The 16751-nt window shown below is 37.4% G+C and overlaps 1 protein-coding gene across 2 annotated transcripts in view; it reads left to right on the top strand.

Annotated features, from left to right (window-relative positions):
- LOC109104460 (insulin-like growth factor 1 receptor) overlaps window positions 1-16751 on the top strand; it is a 95519-nt gene that overhangs the window by 68278 nt on the left and 10490 nt on the right. For both annotated transcript variants that reach the window (XM_042744068.1, XM_042744067.1), the window contains exons 3-10: window positions 4611-4914; window positions 6643-6779; window positions 8240-8384; window positions 9501-9709; window positions 11293-11419; window positions 11546-11781; window positions 11865-12032; window positions 12189-12393. In XM_042744068.1, coding sequence (XP_042600002.1) covers window positions 4611-4914; window positions 6643-6779; window positions 8240-8384; window positions 9501-9709; window positions 11293-11419; window positions 11546-11781; window positions 11865-12032; window positions 12189-12393 — 1531 coding nt within the window. The remainder of the gene's footprint in view (window positions 1-4610; window positions 4915-6642; window positions 6780-8239; window positions 8385-9500; window positions 9710-11292; window positions 11420-11545; window positions 11782-11864; window positions 12033-12188; window positions 12394-16751) is intronic.

Genomic DNA, 16751 nt, shown 5'->3' on the forward strand with positions numbered 1-16751 from the left:
TCCTGGACATCGGCCATCCATTAGGACTGGGACGTTGATAATTTGAGGGGATGTGTATCCTCCATCAGCTGAAATCCTACTCATACCAAATAAACGTAACACATTTATTTGACAAATAAATAAAATGGTTATATTTCCCTTGTAATGTTGTACTGCATGATGTCAGCTCATGAATAAAAAGGGAAAAATCCCATGTAGACGTTTCTTTGACTATGCCCCCTGAGCCTGCTAGGCGGATTGCCAGGATTCTGTTGCCAGGCGACCAGGAGTGCTGTGCCATGCGGCTTAGTTGCCTCCTCATGTTGAGCTGATGGCGCTGGCTGCCTAGTTAGCACTTGGATCCCACCTCGGGCTGCAACCCACCTAGGCAGACCTTTCAACGGTATCTGCACATATGCTTTTCCTAGACCTGCTGTCAGATTCCTGGACTAGAGTTCCTATTTCACAAGGCAAGCATCACTATTACTGTTTCTTTATTTCTAGCATTTCTGCAAACACATTATTTTTTGATGGAATTTGCTGTTCTGACTTTGAAATTTGTGCACATCTGAGAATTTTTTTTTTTTCTTAAAAAAAAAAAATAAATAAATTAGATGGATTTATCTCTGAAGTGACTGACTGTCTTCAGAAAGGTTTTGATGCCATTTATTTGCATCCTCCCAATGTATAATGCTTAACGAAGAAATTTTTATAATTACACTGCTGCTTTGTGTACAGTGGTAACTTTACAGTAACACTGTATTTCTGCATTTTCATTCAGCCCATCTGCCACATTTGTTTAGATTAAATAGTTAAATATGAATATATTTCAATAAAACAAACATTTTGACTCATCCTAATTTCCTAAAGAATGGCTAAAATGTGAGGTTTTGTGTATGCTGTTTTTGTCAAAACTTGTATTATTTGAACTGTTAAGTTGTTTGAATTATGATTTAATTGTAGTGTAATTTTACAGTTGATGTTACCATAGACATAGGAATAGTCTTTAAGCCACATTTCTACCTAAACATGCAATTCTGTTCTATTGTAATTTCAGAATTTTTCTACTGCCGATTCCAATATACTTTTTAGAAGAATCTAAATAGTATCTACGAGTATTATTTGTATTATAAGACACAAAATATCTGTAATAGTTTAAAATATAGGGGTGTCACAATCAGTGTTGGGCAAGTTACTCTGAAAATGTAATCAAATTACTGATTACTCCTTTTAAACGTAATCAAGTTACTGTTCTGATGACTTTATTTCAAAAGTAATTCGTAATTAATTACATTACTAGTTACGTTACTTTTTTCTCCATGAAATTTATGAAATCCCAGCATACACACTCCCGATAAATATTTGTTATTAAAGCATCAAGATTCATAGAACACTGTTATTTTTAACTAAAGCAAGCGGCTGCTGCGTGCATGGTTTGGATGGCAGAATACCAATAAAGAGCGCTGCATTTATAATTTCTAAAAGATATCTCAGTTCATCGCAATCTCACAATCTCTGTTATCACACAATAAATATATGCATAATGAATACTTCATAATGTCTATAATTTGTGTGTTATAATGAGAGGATTTGTGAGCACGCATATTTCAGCACTGCATTGCTCAACGCTGCAAACACGTGTTATAGTCTAAATAGAAACTCTGCATACACTTGCAATCGTTTATATTTTATATTAGTTCATGTTGCTTTTGTGCAATAGATAAAAAAATATTTATTTGTTTTAGATAGTTTGTTTAGATATTCCTATTTTGCAGGAATCCCGTGATCATTTTATTTTCCCGCATACCGCACACACACGAGTGTCTGCACTCGCCTATCAAGTCTTGTCCTGCGCCGCACTCTGTTGCGTCGGGTCTTGTGGGAGCAGGTCTCTAATCCAATGGCACTTGACTCGACAGTGCATGTGCTACATCCTTTTTATCAATCTCTAAATTATAAAACACTGCATTCTGTCAGCAATGTAACGCGGCAGTAACGTATAGAGACCTCAGCTTGTAACTATACTGTAACGCGGCAGTAACGTATAGTAACGTGTTAAATTACTCCGTTACTAAAAAAGTAATCAAATTACAGTAACGCGTTACTAAGTCATGTGTTACTGCCCAACGCTAGTCCCAATAAATCGATTTGTGGATCATTCTGCGATTTTCCAAATGCATCAGAACTCTCTCTGGAATCGGTTCTGAGCTTAGTATTTAAAAGCAGATGGCGCTCTAGGAAAGTTTTTAACCGCACACTTAAATGCCCACAAGGAAGTGTGCTTGTGCATTCAACTAATTAGTAATTTAAGTGGTTAAATGTATTTGCACCTCAGCTTTTATCCTTTTATGATGCGCAATTAATTTAAACACAGCCCACTGTGAACACTCGTAATACACTTCAACTTTTTCAAACTTAATGATTATTTTAAGTGGTGTGTGTGTGTAAGGAACTGGAAGCAAGCAGAGTACAGCTGTTTCAAAAGCATGCAGTGCCATCTACTGTTAAAAACTAAGCTCAGAATCCATTCAAGAATAGCGATGGATTCAGAAAATCGCAGAATTGATTCCACAAATCAATTTATCATGACACCCCTATTATAATATCAACTTTTCAAAGGTAACATTGCTGATAAAAGTGTTGTTACTTTTCAAAACAAGGATTTTTTACTGGGAAGAACAGTATAATGGGCAAAACATTTCCACTTATACAACACGGACATTGCGCTCTCTTGATTTCAGCCTTAGCAATGCCCTAGCAACTATCCACAACACCCTCGCAATTGTTATTTGGCTGTTGATCAGAGTCAAACTATCAGCTCTCCTCTTGTGCTTTTCCCACCCTTTCTCTCACTGTCTCATGTGTCTCATATTTCTGACAGGGCTTGTCTCTCATTGCTCACTTAATGCAAGTGATTCCATTGGAATGCTTATTGATCACACATATGTTAACAGTGTACTAGGATCCCTTGACTCTCTGTAGCAAACAAGTGTGTTCAATATGGCTTGTTGTTGAAAGCTTAATTTGAAACACGCAGCTATTTTTTCATGCTTTTTTGCACCGCATAAAAGTGACTTTCTCACGCTTTTAACAGAAGCTGGTCTCTCATGGAAATAGGCATATGGAACATTTGGGGTTACATCATGATGTCAGTAACCTTTCCGCAATGGAACTGATTTGTTTGTCAAGAGCTGATTACAGAGAGCCTCCAAACAGACCCGTCTGTTTGTATAAAGCTATAGTTCAAAGGCATTGTTTGAAAGGACAATGAACATGTTAAGACGAGATGTAGACACAACAATTACAAGGATTTCGGTAAAAAAAATTGTTTATGCCATGTACAATACCTCTGAATATCAATCAATCTGCACTCTTGTTTTATTTTCCCAGGCATTGTGCAGTGCTGTGTTTTTTATGTGTTAGTACAGTTGAAAGAATTATTATGCTGTCAGTCACAAGTACATTTACATTTGAAACACAATATTGCAAGTTCCTTTGTCTATTTTTGCTCCACCAAAATAGTTCAAAACAAAGTCAAAGAATCAACCATTGTATTTCCGAGCAACACACAGATGTGGTGTTTCATTCCTAAATTAATCAGAGTTTTAAAAGTGAGGAATTCACTAACTCACTCATGAAAACTTGTTTCATAGCAGACTTTGAGTGTGTTTGAATGAATCAGTTCAGTGAATGATCTGATGACTCCATTATAAAGAGATTTTTTTAAGATCCTGAATGAATCGGTTAAGTGAATAATTCAATGGTTCACTAAAAAGACACTTGTCGCCACCTACTGGCACGACAATGTTATCACACAGAAAGAGTCACTTAAATATCGCACCATAGCACAGGCTGACAGTCTGTCTGAAATCTACAAACACAGACAAAAGGAGAGATACGATCAGTAAAAACAAAAGCTACTATTGGCACACCGCACAGCCAACCAAATCCGAGTACTGTTGTGTAACTGTTAGCTGGTGTTTCTCATCATGACACATGCCAGCTCAGTTAAAGCCCACCACAGATGGACCGTGGCTTCTCATTGGGCCCAGCCTAACTAGATGCTTCCCAAGCTAATAGTCCAAACTGCGGTCCATCTGCTAGCTAGACTTTTTGGCTTTGCTTCTCGTTCTACTCTTCCTCACCCCCTCCTCCCTACCCTCTAAATTCCCTCAACAGTCTCTAACAGTAATAATATTTAGCTGTAGTGACTCTAGGGCTGCAGTTTACTAACAAGGCTGGCACACAGCAGCGCCAGGCCCTGCACAAACACCCTGCATCCTGACTTCACACATGGTTTCTTCTTCCTCTGTGCCCCTCTTCATAGCCATCCTCACACATTTTTACTTTACAGTCAACTGATCCTAAAGCTAGCTACCATCTTACCCTAGAACACACAAAAGAGACCATAAATTGCCTCTGATCCCTCATATTTAGCTGATTACTTAATAAATAAGCTAATCTTATGTATAATAGTATTCAAAGGCAACAGTTTTAAGCCTCGGGAAAAAACATGTTCCTCCTTAAAACATGTTCAGTTGATTTACAGAGATGCCTTGGATATTAAAACTCACTCTTCTTTTGAAGCAGCAACTGATGTTTTTCTCTATATTTGTGTTTTTCTTTTCCAGTGTGTCCAAAGGAGTGTGAGAAGAGGGCGTGCACGTATAAGGGCAAGTGCTGTCACCCCCAGTGCCTTGGCAGCTGCACTGAACCAGACAATGATAAGGCATGTGCCGCCTGCCAGCATTACTTTCACGAGGACCGCTGCGTTGAGACCTGCCCGCAGGGCACATACAAGTTTGAAGGTTGGCGCTGCATCACCATGGACATGTGTGCCCGTGTTCACCTACCCAGTGAGGTCGACTTTGTCATTCACAATGGAGAGTGTATGCCGGAATGCCCACCCGGATTCACCCGAAATGAGACTCAGAGGTATGCCGCCTTAGCTGGACGTAGGGATGTCTCATTAGACACCAGTGTCAAGAGTGTTTCTTTATGATTTTGCTGTATTGTTATTGATAACTAAAACTCAAACTGACACTATTAAAATTGTTTTCCTTAACTGAAATAAAGCTGAAATAGAATATAAATATTGGGTGAAAATTTTCCATTTAAAAAACCAAAAATGAAAATAAGAAATGCTTATTTTGAATTTGGCATTTAACTGAAATAAAATAAATTGTAAGTATTACAATTACAAAAACTAAAACTGAAATAAACTTCTATTTAGATTTATTTAATGATATTATATATATATATATATATATATATATATATATATATATATATAAACTAATCAAAATGACAAAAGGACATAATAAAATTACCTCAGCTTTAAATTTAAAATTAAATATAAAAAGTATAAAAAAAAGCTCATTCAAAATATTAATATTTACATTAAATTATATATAAAAAAGTAACTCTAAAATAAGGTATCATTACTGCATACTAAATAATATATTCTTAACTATATACTAGATAAAAACGTTTTCATTTTGTCATACAGATTAATAATTTTATTAATAAAATATTGTTTATTTTAAAATGTTCTGTAAACCTAAACACTGTTATTGTGGAAAAAAGGCATTCAAAATAACTGTATTACCAAAAAGTTTAGCAAATTTTTATTTTTAAATATGTCGCAAAATAAAGAAGGTCGTTTGTTAATTTCGAGTCAGAAGTGGCTTGTGGTTCAGTAAGCGAGATGGTTTAGTTACCACTCTAACTTATTTAGTGAGTCATTTGAACGATTCAGAATAACAAAACATGGCCCTTCGGAATACTTAATTCTGACTGGTTGATCACAGCAATCTGTGGTAAAATGTTTTTGTGTAACTGCCGTCAGGGTTTATTTCGTGATAATGATCTAACCGCACAATATCAGCACATTAGCAACATGATTTGCGAGATTAGATGAACATGTTCCTCTTGAATTCTCATTTATAAATCCATAAAGCTAAAATGGGAAATGTTACCACAGAATTGGTCATAAACAACAGTCCTGCCTGTTCTCTGTAGATTGTGGCTCCATTATTAACACCAAACCAAACCGTGTACACTTTCTACAACCCTTTTATACACAATATGAACATCTTTATTATTCTAAAGCTGTTATTTTGCTGCCATTAGGATTTATGTGCTAATTTGAAGGTTTAGATTGAGATTTATGATCTCAAAATCCAGGACTGTTTACTTTCAGGTGGCACATAACCATACTGGGAACTGTTTCTTGAGGTGAAATATGTGTTTAAATTGGGTAAAGGAGAAGTAATTACAACACCTTGGAGTTTACTTGGACACCTGTACTTTTCAAGTAAAATATTAAGAGAAAAATCACTTCATTTACTTTTCCATGTAACTTTTTACATGTTGAGCTTGTTTTGTAAATTGACCAGACCTGGTTTTGCCTCACTGCTGACTTAATGATCCTCCTTTCACATAAAACCCAGGGTTCAGGCAAGGACTCTGTTAAGCACAAAGACCTCATAAAGCAGTGACCTTGAGTTTATCAAAAAAGCCCTTAAATATGCTTCATGTTTTGGTGAGACACAATAATCCTGTCACGGTTCACTGGTGTTTGCCTGTTTGGAGTCTGTGTGTGTCTGTGATCTGTCCTTGACACTCAGTCTCCCTTCTTCTCCCTCTCTCTCCCACCTGCAGTATGTTTTGTAGCGCATGTGACGGACTGTGTGATAAGGTCTGTGAATCTAAAACTATTGACTCGGTGGACGCTGCTCAGTCCCTTCAGGGCTGCACTGTCATCAAAGGCAACCTGAACATCAACATCCGGCGGGGCAGTAAGTACCCTCCCTCTCACCCTCCGCTCCCGCAGTGATAAGGTGTTTCTCATTTCTAGACAAATGACAGACCCAAGCTTGAGCCATTGCATCAATATTTGTGCCTTTCCCTATTTTTATACAAATATGTGACCCTGGACCACAAAACCAGTAATAAGGGGAATTAAAAAAAAAAACTTTCCATTGATGTATGGTTTGTTAGGATAGGACAACATTTGGCTGAGATGCAAATATTTGAAAATCTGGAATCTGAGGGTGCAAAAAAAACTAAATATAGAGAAAATTGCCTTTATAGTTGTCCAAATAAATTCCTTAGCAATGCATATTACTAATTCATAAATTAAGTTTTGATATATTTACAGTAGGAGATTTACACAATATCTTCATGGAACATGATCTTTACTTAATATCCTAATGATTTTTGGCATTAAAGAAAAATCGATAATTTTGACCCATACAATGTATTGTTGGCTATTGCTATACCCGTGCTATTTACAGTATGATGGGTTTTGTGGTCCAGGGTCACATATATTAAGAGTTCCCACAGTCATGGAAAACCTGTCAGAGAATATTAGAATTGTGATTTACAACATGGGAATGTAATGAAGTAAAATATTAAAATGTCTAGTCAATTTGTATAGTCATTTTTTGTGCTCTGCTCTAAAATATTTAATTTGCTAGATTATTTTTTATTATTTTTTTATTATAAAACTTAATGTTGTGTTTTCAAAAATAAATAATAAAAACAAAAAAAATCACGACCATGTTACATTTTGTCATTGGTACATATTCTTTGAGTTTTGAAAAACTAAAATTGAGAGAAATTGTTTTTTTTTTTGTTTTTTTTTACTGGTTTCAAAGTTTACATGTTAACTTAAAATATTAGAATTTTAAGCTCTTGAAAGTATTTCTTAACAGTACTTTGGAACCATATTTAGTGTGAACATTTAAATATAAAGTTGAAATTGAAAGTGTGTAAAAAAAATACTTGTTTTACAGAAAATATTTTTAAAAAATTGGTTTTCGTTTAATATAATGACAGTGTAAAATCCATTTAATTATTAAAGAAATGTGCACTATATATACTTATTTAAATCTATTTTTCCAAAGACTGGTACCTGATGCACAAATTAAAATCACTTTGGGTAAATTCGGGGTCCTGAAAATTATTGGTCAAACACTGGGGGGACCATTTATTAACTGACATGTTTTTTCCGGGTGTGACACATTAAGGCTCATGTATTTTTTGAGTATGAGCTGAAAAGCTCTTAGTAGTTTGATATGGGACAGTTGCTGCCGCACATGTATCACTCACACTGATGAAGTGATGAGTTAGTGCAGACACTGTGTGTCCTGCGGGATTTGGTTTGTGTTGCTCCAGTGTCATATCTCTTTCTCTCTGTCTGTCTGTCTCTCTTCACACACTGTCTCTCTCTCTCGCTCTCTCTCTCTTTCCCCAGATAACATTGCATCAGAGCTGGAGAGTTTCATGGGCCTGATCCAGACAGTGACTGGATATGTAAAGATCAAACACTCTCAAACTCTGGGCTCTCTGTCCTTCCTCAAGAGCCTGCGATACATTCATGGAGAAGAGCTCACAGAGCAGTAAGACTTTAAAGCACATAACAATTGTCATGGCATTTCGATGTTTGATTGTGTACAGAACAGAAATGGCCTGCAAAACAGGTGCTGCATGCATCTAAAAAACAGCCTGACTCTTAAACAGCTTAAAGTTTCCTCATCAGATGAGGGAAAAATATATAAACTGATTCCTGTAAAAAAAAAAAGAAGCTAATTAAAGCTCTGTTTATTTAATCAAAAATCCAGTAAAAAATATTGTTAAATATTATTACAATTAAAATGACTGTTTTCTATTTTATTATATTTTAAAATGTAATTTATTTCTGTGATGGCAAAGCTGCTTTTTTTCTATTATTCCAGTTTTCAAAGTCACATGATCCTTCAAAAATCATTCTTATGTTATGATTTGTTGCTGGTCAAAGATGATCAGAAGCGATCAAATTCTAAAACTCAGCTTCTGCTGCAGCACAACATAGTCTCATGTCTGAAACAAAAAGAAAAACATGAGGATTGCGTGCAGGACTCTGTGTCCTTCACAGTCCTCCGACTGTAACATATTTCTTCAAAGGTTTCCATAGGAATGGCTGAAAGTAATAAAATGTCAGCTAGGGTTGTAAAGCTGAAGTCGAGAGATTAAGCTAATATATGTATATGCACAGAAGTATACAAGAAGTGATTTAACACACACACACACACACACACACACTTTTCTATTAATCACTCTCTGCTATCGGACTCATTTTTCCTCACATGGTGTCAGTGTTTTATGGAGGATGTCAGAGGGAGGCTGTGAGAACTTTTCTGTTGTGATCTCACTAGGATTGAGTTTCATCTTGAGGAATGCTTGTAAGCAGCTCAGACATTCTCCACGTTCCTGAGGTGTTCAGTGCAGCTCAGTCGGGTGCAGCTGCAGAAGTCATCCTAACCCTCTTCTGAGCCATGCTCTCCATGCGTGCTTTAATGAAACACAATCTGTGCACACAATTCAGTTGTTATTTTCACACATATTGCATTCGTTACGTGTATAACCAGATCAGATCATTCTCATTCCTTTCTTTGGTTAGATTTATCTTACATTAAAGATAAGAAATGTAGTGTTTAATACTTTGTTGTTTGTGTATGTGTGTTTTCCTATTACAGGTCGTATGCATTCTCTGCAATCGACAACCAGAACTTGCAGTATCTGTGGGACTGGAGTCAGCACAATCTGACTATTAGAGCTGGGAAATTGTTCTTCCGCTTCAATCCCAAGCTTTGCATGTCTGAGATCCAGAAAATGTGGGAGAAGACCGGTGTTAAGGAAAAAATGGAAGAGGATGATGCGCGTAGCAATGGAGAACGAGCAAGTTGTGAGTAGATGAAGTGTTTCTCGTGATACTCTGCCACTGCCACAGCAAAATTTCCAGATTGTTTAAACAAAGTAAAACTATATCAATTGAACAGGCATGCACTAGATGCCCCACTTTTTCCTGATGAGCTCCATGAAGTATTAGATAAAACTATTCACAGAAATAATAACTACATCCAAACAAAAGCCCTATTCGCACAGGATTAGTATTATCTGGGGACCTTGTTTGATTTTGAAATGACCCCCGCCCACATCTGAATTTTGTGTGGTGCATTCACACGGGATAAGAGAAGCCTGTGATATATACATACTCTATATATATATATATATATATGTGTGTGTGTGTGTGTGTTTTCTTTTCTTTTTTTGGTCTGTTTTGTATCTATGGTGTTGTTATCCTATACTTTGTCTTATGTACTGCATTAGAAACAAATAAAAAAATATACATTTTATAGAATCTTTTAGAGAATCATTCAAAAGTCTCATAAATTCAGTAATTCTGCCAGAGCAGTTACTGAGTCAACATTTAACCACTGAACCATTTCTGCTTCCAGGTAGGTCTGAAAACTGTATTGTGTACTTTAGTTTCATGAATGTTAAATCAGTGTCATTACTGACAAGTTGCTTATGTGACAATCTGTAGATAAAGATACACATCTGCAAAAAGAGGTTTCGTTATTAATCATTTAATTAAAAAATAATCTACTTGTGATTTAGACGCATTTCAATTTTACATTCAACTATAAATTAAATCTATTCTATCTGTAATTGAAAAAAATAATCTGATAAAATAAAATAATCTTTAAAGAACGCATTATTAAATATACCAGTATAATATTGTATCAGTATAATTATTCCAATATAATATTGTTTTTAAATGTACATTATTTGAATCTTAAAATATATATTGCATTGGAAACAAAATATCAATCCAAGTGGCCTCTGCAAACACAGTGCTAGAGCTTTTCTCAGACGTAACTTAAAACTGAGCCATTTTTGCAATTACTTTTAACCTACTGGTCTCTAGAGAATTTTTAATAGATGTATGGAGTCAGTTCTAAGAAAGCATCCAAATACATTTTAAACAGTATAACTATAGTTTGAAATCTGAAAAACTGATAGGTTTTAAAAAGTAAAAGTTTGCTTGTGCAGTTTTTCTTGTAAATACATTTTGTTGGTTTGATATCTTGTTTATCTTGTGTAAGTGAGAACCGAATGGTTAGATGACAGTATTATGTTTCTACAAAGACATCACTCAAGACTCTTAAAATGCATTTTTCTCACAAGGTGTCCCAGTTGTTCTTCTGTACCTGCTCTATTATGCGTTTGACAGATTTCTGTACAGAGTGAATTTGCTTCGAAGAACAATGATAATGGCTTAGCCAATGTGGTGATACTTTTTCCTCAGAACATAATTGCTCTGACTCTAGACTGGCGAGACATTAACAGAAGTGCCTTTTCTAATACCACTCTGATTCCTAGAAGCTCATGAAAGATGGAAAGGCCATGGCACAGTCTTACATTCAAGTTGAAGAACTCTTATGGGTGCTTTTAGTTAAATCTCTCTCATGACCCCTCTTCTAGGTGAGAGTTATATTCTAAAGTTCAAATCCAACCACACTCAGAGTACTCGGATAAAGCTCACTTGGGAGCGATATCGACCGCCTGACTACAGAGACCTCATCAGCTTCATCGTGTATTACAAGGAGGCGTAAGTATCAGACTTGCTAGAAGTTACTATTATAGACATATTATTCACATCAAGTTTATTAGCAGCTTGAGGGTTGTGATAAAGCATTATATAAATGTGCATTTGTGTGCTGTTGTCTCGATGTAGACCATTCCAGAACATCACAGAATTTGACGGACAAGATGGATGTGGCTCAAATAGCTGGAACATGGTGGATGTAGACCTTCCTCAGGACAAATCTACAGACCCAGGGGTATTGTTGTCCTCTCTTAAACCCTGGACACAATATGCCATCTTTGTGAAAGCCGTCACCCTAGTTGTAGAGGACAAGCACATTCTGGGGGCTAAGAGTGAGGTGGTCTATATTCGCACCAATGCATCAGGTGGGCATCACTACCCCTCCAATTTCCATTACCCAATCTGCAATTTGACTTATTACATGAACTAATCTCTCGCAATTCCACAGCACCGTCAATGCCCCTTGATGCCCGCGCATATGCCAACTCCTCCTCGTCCCTGATGGTGAAGTGGTCTCCTCCCATCTCTCCCAATGGAAACAAAACCTTCTACCTGCTCCGCTGGCAGCAGCAGACAGAAGACCGTGAACTCTACCAGCATAACTACTGCTCTAAAGGTAAGTGTGCACCATTAATGTACCCTCGTCACCTCCACTAACCTTCAACCTTCATGTATTCCAGAGAAATGTACATTAACTATATTTACAAAATGTGTGAAGCTTGTGTTGTTGTTGCTCAATCAGCTCAGTCTGTGTCATTGTTTTGGACTACAGAACTAAAAATTCCCATCCGCATCTCAGCCACGGCTTTGTCGGACATGGAAGGCGAAACAAAGCCCACCAAATCAGATGTTGGTGGGGGTGAGAAGGGCTGCTGCCCCTGCCCAAAAACCAAGGAGGACCTAAAGGCAGAAGCTGAAGACAGATCTTATCGAAAAGTCTTTGAGAACTTCCTGCACAACTCCATCTTCACACCCAGGTATGACACATGCACTGATGGTACTTTCTGAAGCTCTTAGTGTGACGCAGGTCTGTTTGGTTTAGTGGACTCTGCATCTCCTGCTATTTGAAAACATTTCTACACCCCAAATGCCTAAATGTTTGAATGATTTGATTTTGAAAAATATATTTTAGATTCAGTACAAATCAGGGTCAATCTGTAAATGATTTAATACTGTGTTTCAAACATATAGCCATAGGACGTATGCATGTTAACAAGATTTTAGTGTTAATATAGTGTTAATAATTATCTTCCAGACCAAGAATTTCTAATTTTAACTTTGTTGCCGAGATAACATAATGCCTAAAACCATAAAATTACCATAAAAATGTCAAGAACAGAATTAATTTCTGTTCAAATGAATTATATTTAAATTAATTTTTATAAATTAAAGTGTTCAAAAATAAAGTGTTTTTATAAAACCTTAAAGGGATGGTTCAGCCAAAAATGAAAGTTCTCTCATTAATTAATTACCCTCTTGTCGTTCCAAACTCATAAGACCTTTGTTCATCTTTGGAAGACAAATTAAGATATTTTTGATGGAATCCGAGAGCTAAAATAGTCCATGTGACATCAGTGGTTAAACCTTGATTCTATGAAGCTACAACAATACTTTTTGTGCACAAAGGAAACAAAAATAGGGATTTTATTCAATGATTTTTTTTTCTTCCGTGTCAGTCTTCAATGCGCGTTCATGAGAAATCAAGAGTTGAATAATTTTTTGGTAACACACATTAGCACAAGTTATGTCATTTAAACTTTGATTAAATGCAGAATTCTTCTTTCAATACATTTTTTGTCGACTTTTGTATGACAATCCATTTTGGTACAAAGTCGGCTTGCCAGTTGATGCCCAATGTGAATTCTAGCTCCTGATGGAAAACTACTTCTCTAGCGTACTGGAAAGGTTAGATGGACCCTCTGTAGGAACAGTGACTGGGTTACTCCCAGCACTTTCTGCCACAGTTTACAACAGTGGTCTGAAGACCTTAATTTCTTCAGTCTTCCTGGAGAGTGATTATCAAAGTGGGTCTGAGCTCATAGTCTTGAGGCGGCTTGATTTCATAGAATCAAAACCAGAATTTCGGAGGTCCAGACCGAGGCCTAATTATTTCGACATGGGACTGACAAGATCAGAACATGAGGTTTTGGAAAGGGGTAGGTGCCAGCAGCGGAGGCTGTAGCGGAATCATATGGTGCGGGGGGGGGGTTACGAACTCCAGGCCTGTGCGGCCACGTTGTTTGTTGCTGGGGCGACGGTGGCGGTTGCACATTAAGACTTCAGCAGGCTGTAATTTGGGATGCACAAACAGACGCAGACTGGATTAATGAGACTGGAAAGCAGCCGCTGGCTGAGGGCTCGCTCCATGTTAGGCTTTTGTTTGCCGAAACGAGGAGTGACGTCTGCATTGTGTTATCTGTTTACCTTGCTTGTGGCATCGGATGTTTTCTCGTCTCATACGGGAGAAGAACGGCACACAGGAACTGGTTCAGGTTTACTCAGACACATATGCTTCTAGACTTTCCTAGGGTTCGTTCAGGACATCTGCAATCAGGCTTTTTTTGTGGGTTGTTTATTTGGTTGCGAGTGTGTGTGCGTTTTGGGGTGGGCCTGGGTTTTGAGTCATGAGTATTGATGCACAAATCGATGTCGCCAAACATCTTCTACCACTTAGCTTTCCCAAACTTCTGCTGTTGGAGCCCCATTTTCATCAAGGTAATGGTTTGCGGTTCACTCAGGGACAACGTGATGCATCTCTAATCGATGGAAAACAGACTTTCTAAATGTAAATATGCTTTCCCTTAGTAGCAGGATGCTCAGGAAGCCATTTTCTCCATCACTGATGACTTGTTATTTCTGTCTTGACCCAACAACCCCAGCCTTCTCGCTGCATTTGGTTTGGAAGTTAGAGCGACAGATTTGCAAGTCTCCGTCCCCACTGAGTAGACCTCATTATCGACGTTTGAGACATTACCGTTCGAGTCTGAGAAAAACTGGAGATGCTAAAGACTTGAATGAAGCGGATATGTTTTTCCATTCAACGGTTGTCTCTCCTTTCTCTTCCTCTTGCCCGCTCTCTCTCTCCCTCCTTCCTCAGATGCGTTCTTTGTTTGCTTTGGAGTGTCCGGCTCCCAGGAAATGTACAGCAAACCTATGTGGAATGTTAATGAATTCCAAAGTAAGATCCCTTTCAAGAGGAGGTGTGGATGCGCTTTCTTCTCTTTCAAACTCCCACACAGATGATCAGCTTTTTGGGCCTTGCAATGGGAGTCTGAGTCATTCCTGAGCGAAGACTTGACTTTGTGCCAGGGGACGTGAGGTGTTGCCTATGCATCAATGACACATAAGTCTTCCTGCCTGGGAAAAGGAAGACTGGACGTGCTGCTGTCAGTGTTGTCAAAAACCTGCTGTTAGGCCTTTCTTCTGAGGTTTGCAGGTGTAAAATCTTTCTTTAGGACTCTGTGCATTTAAGTTCTTGATGCAAGCCTTACCTTTTCTTAGTCAGCGGTCAGTGCAAGAAGCATTTTGGTTAAGATCAGTGTTTATGGCTGTAGACATGAGGCAGATCCTGACCATATTTGAAAGTTAAAGGTTCCAAAAAAGGATTTAAAACAGTAGTATGAATGTAGTAATTTATGGGTTTTCTTTGTGCTTGATGAGTAGAGGTGTTGATGTGATGCTCAAGTGACAATATGATTTGATCTTCCACAGTAAACACTCTCAAGGGTGATCTGAATCCCTAGTTAGTAAGTGTTAAATAGTGTCCAGTTGCTTCCAAAATCCCCACTCATAAATCATGGAGCGTCGTTCAATGGAAGTGACATGGAATGTGGTTAGAGTTGATTTAATTGTTCTTCCCTACAGCGTTCTGCGTTGGCTTTTATTAAAAGTTTCCACTCTCACACATATACAAAAGCAAACACACAAAGATCTTCTCCCATTACTGTCATTTCTCGGTTGATTTGTTTGATTTGGGATGGTAGGGTTTGTATTATAGTTTTGTTTCTTTCTTTATCATCGGTGGTTAAAGTTCGTAATTGCTTGTAAATCTACTTCTTGAAGGCTGTTAAATAGGACATTCAAACAAGCCTTTTTGCCTGTGTTGCCATGTCAGTCTGGAAAAATACCTGCTATTGCGTCTCTAGAACAAAACTCACTTTTTTTCTTGAAAAATACCTGCTATTGCAAAAAAAACCATACAACCAGGATCACAACACACAAAAAAAAAAAAAAAAAAAAAAAACAACAAAAAAAGAAAACTCACTTTTTCGCATACAACAGGATCATGTAACAGAACCAAATCTGGTTCTGACAGCACACAAATATGACCAGTGTTTTTCAATACTGATGCAAATATTTAGATAAGTTATTATTTTAATTTTATGTCAGAAAAGTTGCACAATTTTTTAACAATTATTAAATCCTTTGTGTGTGTGTGTGTATGTATGGAATTAGCTGTATATTTTGAAACTGACAGAAAAAAGGATCTGGTAATCAGCCAAGAAGCTACAGTCATCAGTTGTTTTGTGTTCAATCAATGCATCAATCTATAACTACTTACAATTCTCAAACTGTTTTTGACAAAGCTGAAAACTTGTATTGTCTGTCTCCACTTATTGTCTGTCAGTCTTTGTGTCTGGCACTATCACTTTCCTCTCTTGTATTTGTTTGGCACACTGGGGTTTCCCCCATGTTCATCTCAAACCATCCTGTCTTTCCCATCTGCGGTGGATGGTATTGTTTGGTCTGACTATTGAATTTTTACAGAGATCCTGAGCGAGCAAATCGTTACGTGTCTCCTAAAAGTGGCTCTAGGTAAGGCTGTGACCCTGCCCTAGTCATACATGTGAAGTGGCAGTGGGTCCGTTGGCGTCTGGTAAGCTCTTGTGGTTGCTGCTGACTGCATGTCTTTAGTGGCGGCAGGGTTGACCTGAAGCCAGCCCCTTAGTTTGCTTATCGCCTCATGCACTGTCTCTACCGTCAGAGGCAGAGTTGGTCATATCATTATTATGGATGTTCGATATTTGTTCCAAATATGCCTTCTCATTTCATTTTCTCATCTGCAGAAATGTTTGTTGTATGTGTATTGCTTCATTTGCAAGTATATATTTTATAGTAAGCAGTGATGAATGTTTCATGGTTTTATACAGTACCTGAACTGTCAGAATGAGAAGCAAGGGTCAGGGTAGAGAGTTCTTGGATACAATTTTCATTTCTTTTAAAAACTAGCAATTTTCTATGAGCGATCAGTCCCAGCCCAGCTGGATGTATAACACTCATAAGAATTTAAAAGATCTCATCATTCAGGATGCTAAATGATTGATAAGTTCCAGAA

The sequence above is a fragment of the Cyprinus carpio genome, chromosome B18 (assembly GCF_018340385.1).
Source record: "Cyprinus carpio isolate SPL01 chromosome B18, ASM1834038v1, whole genome shotgun sequence".
Taxonomy (NCBI): Eukaryota; Metazoa; Chordata; class Actinopteri; order Cypriniformes; family Cyprinidae; genus Cyprinus; species Cyprinus carpio.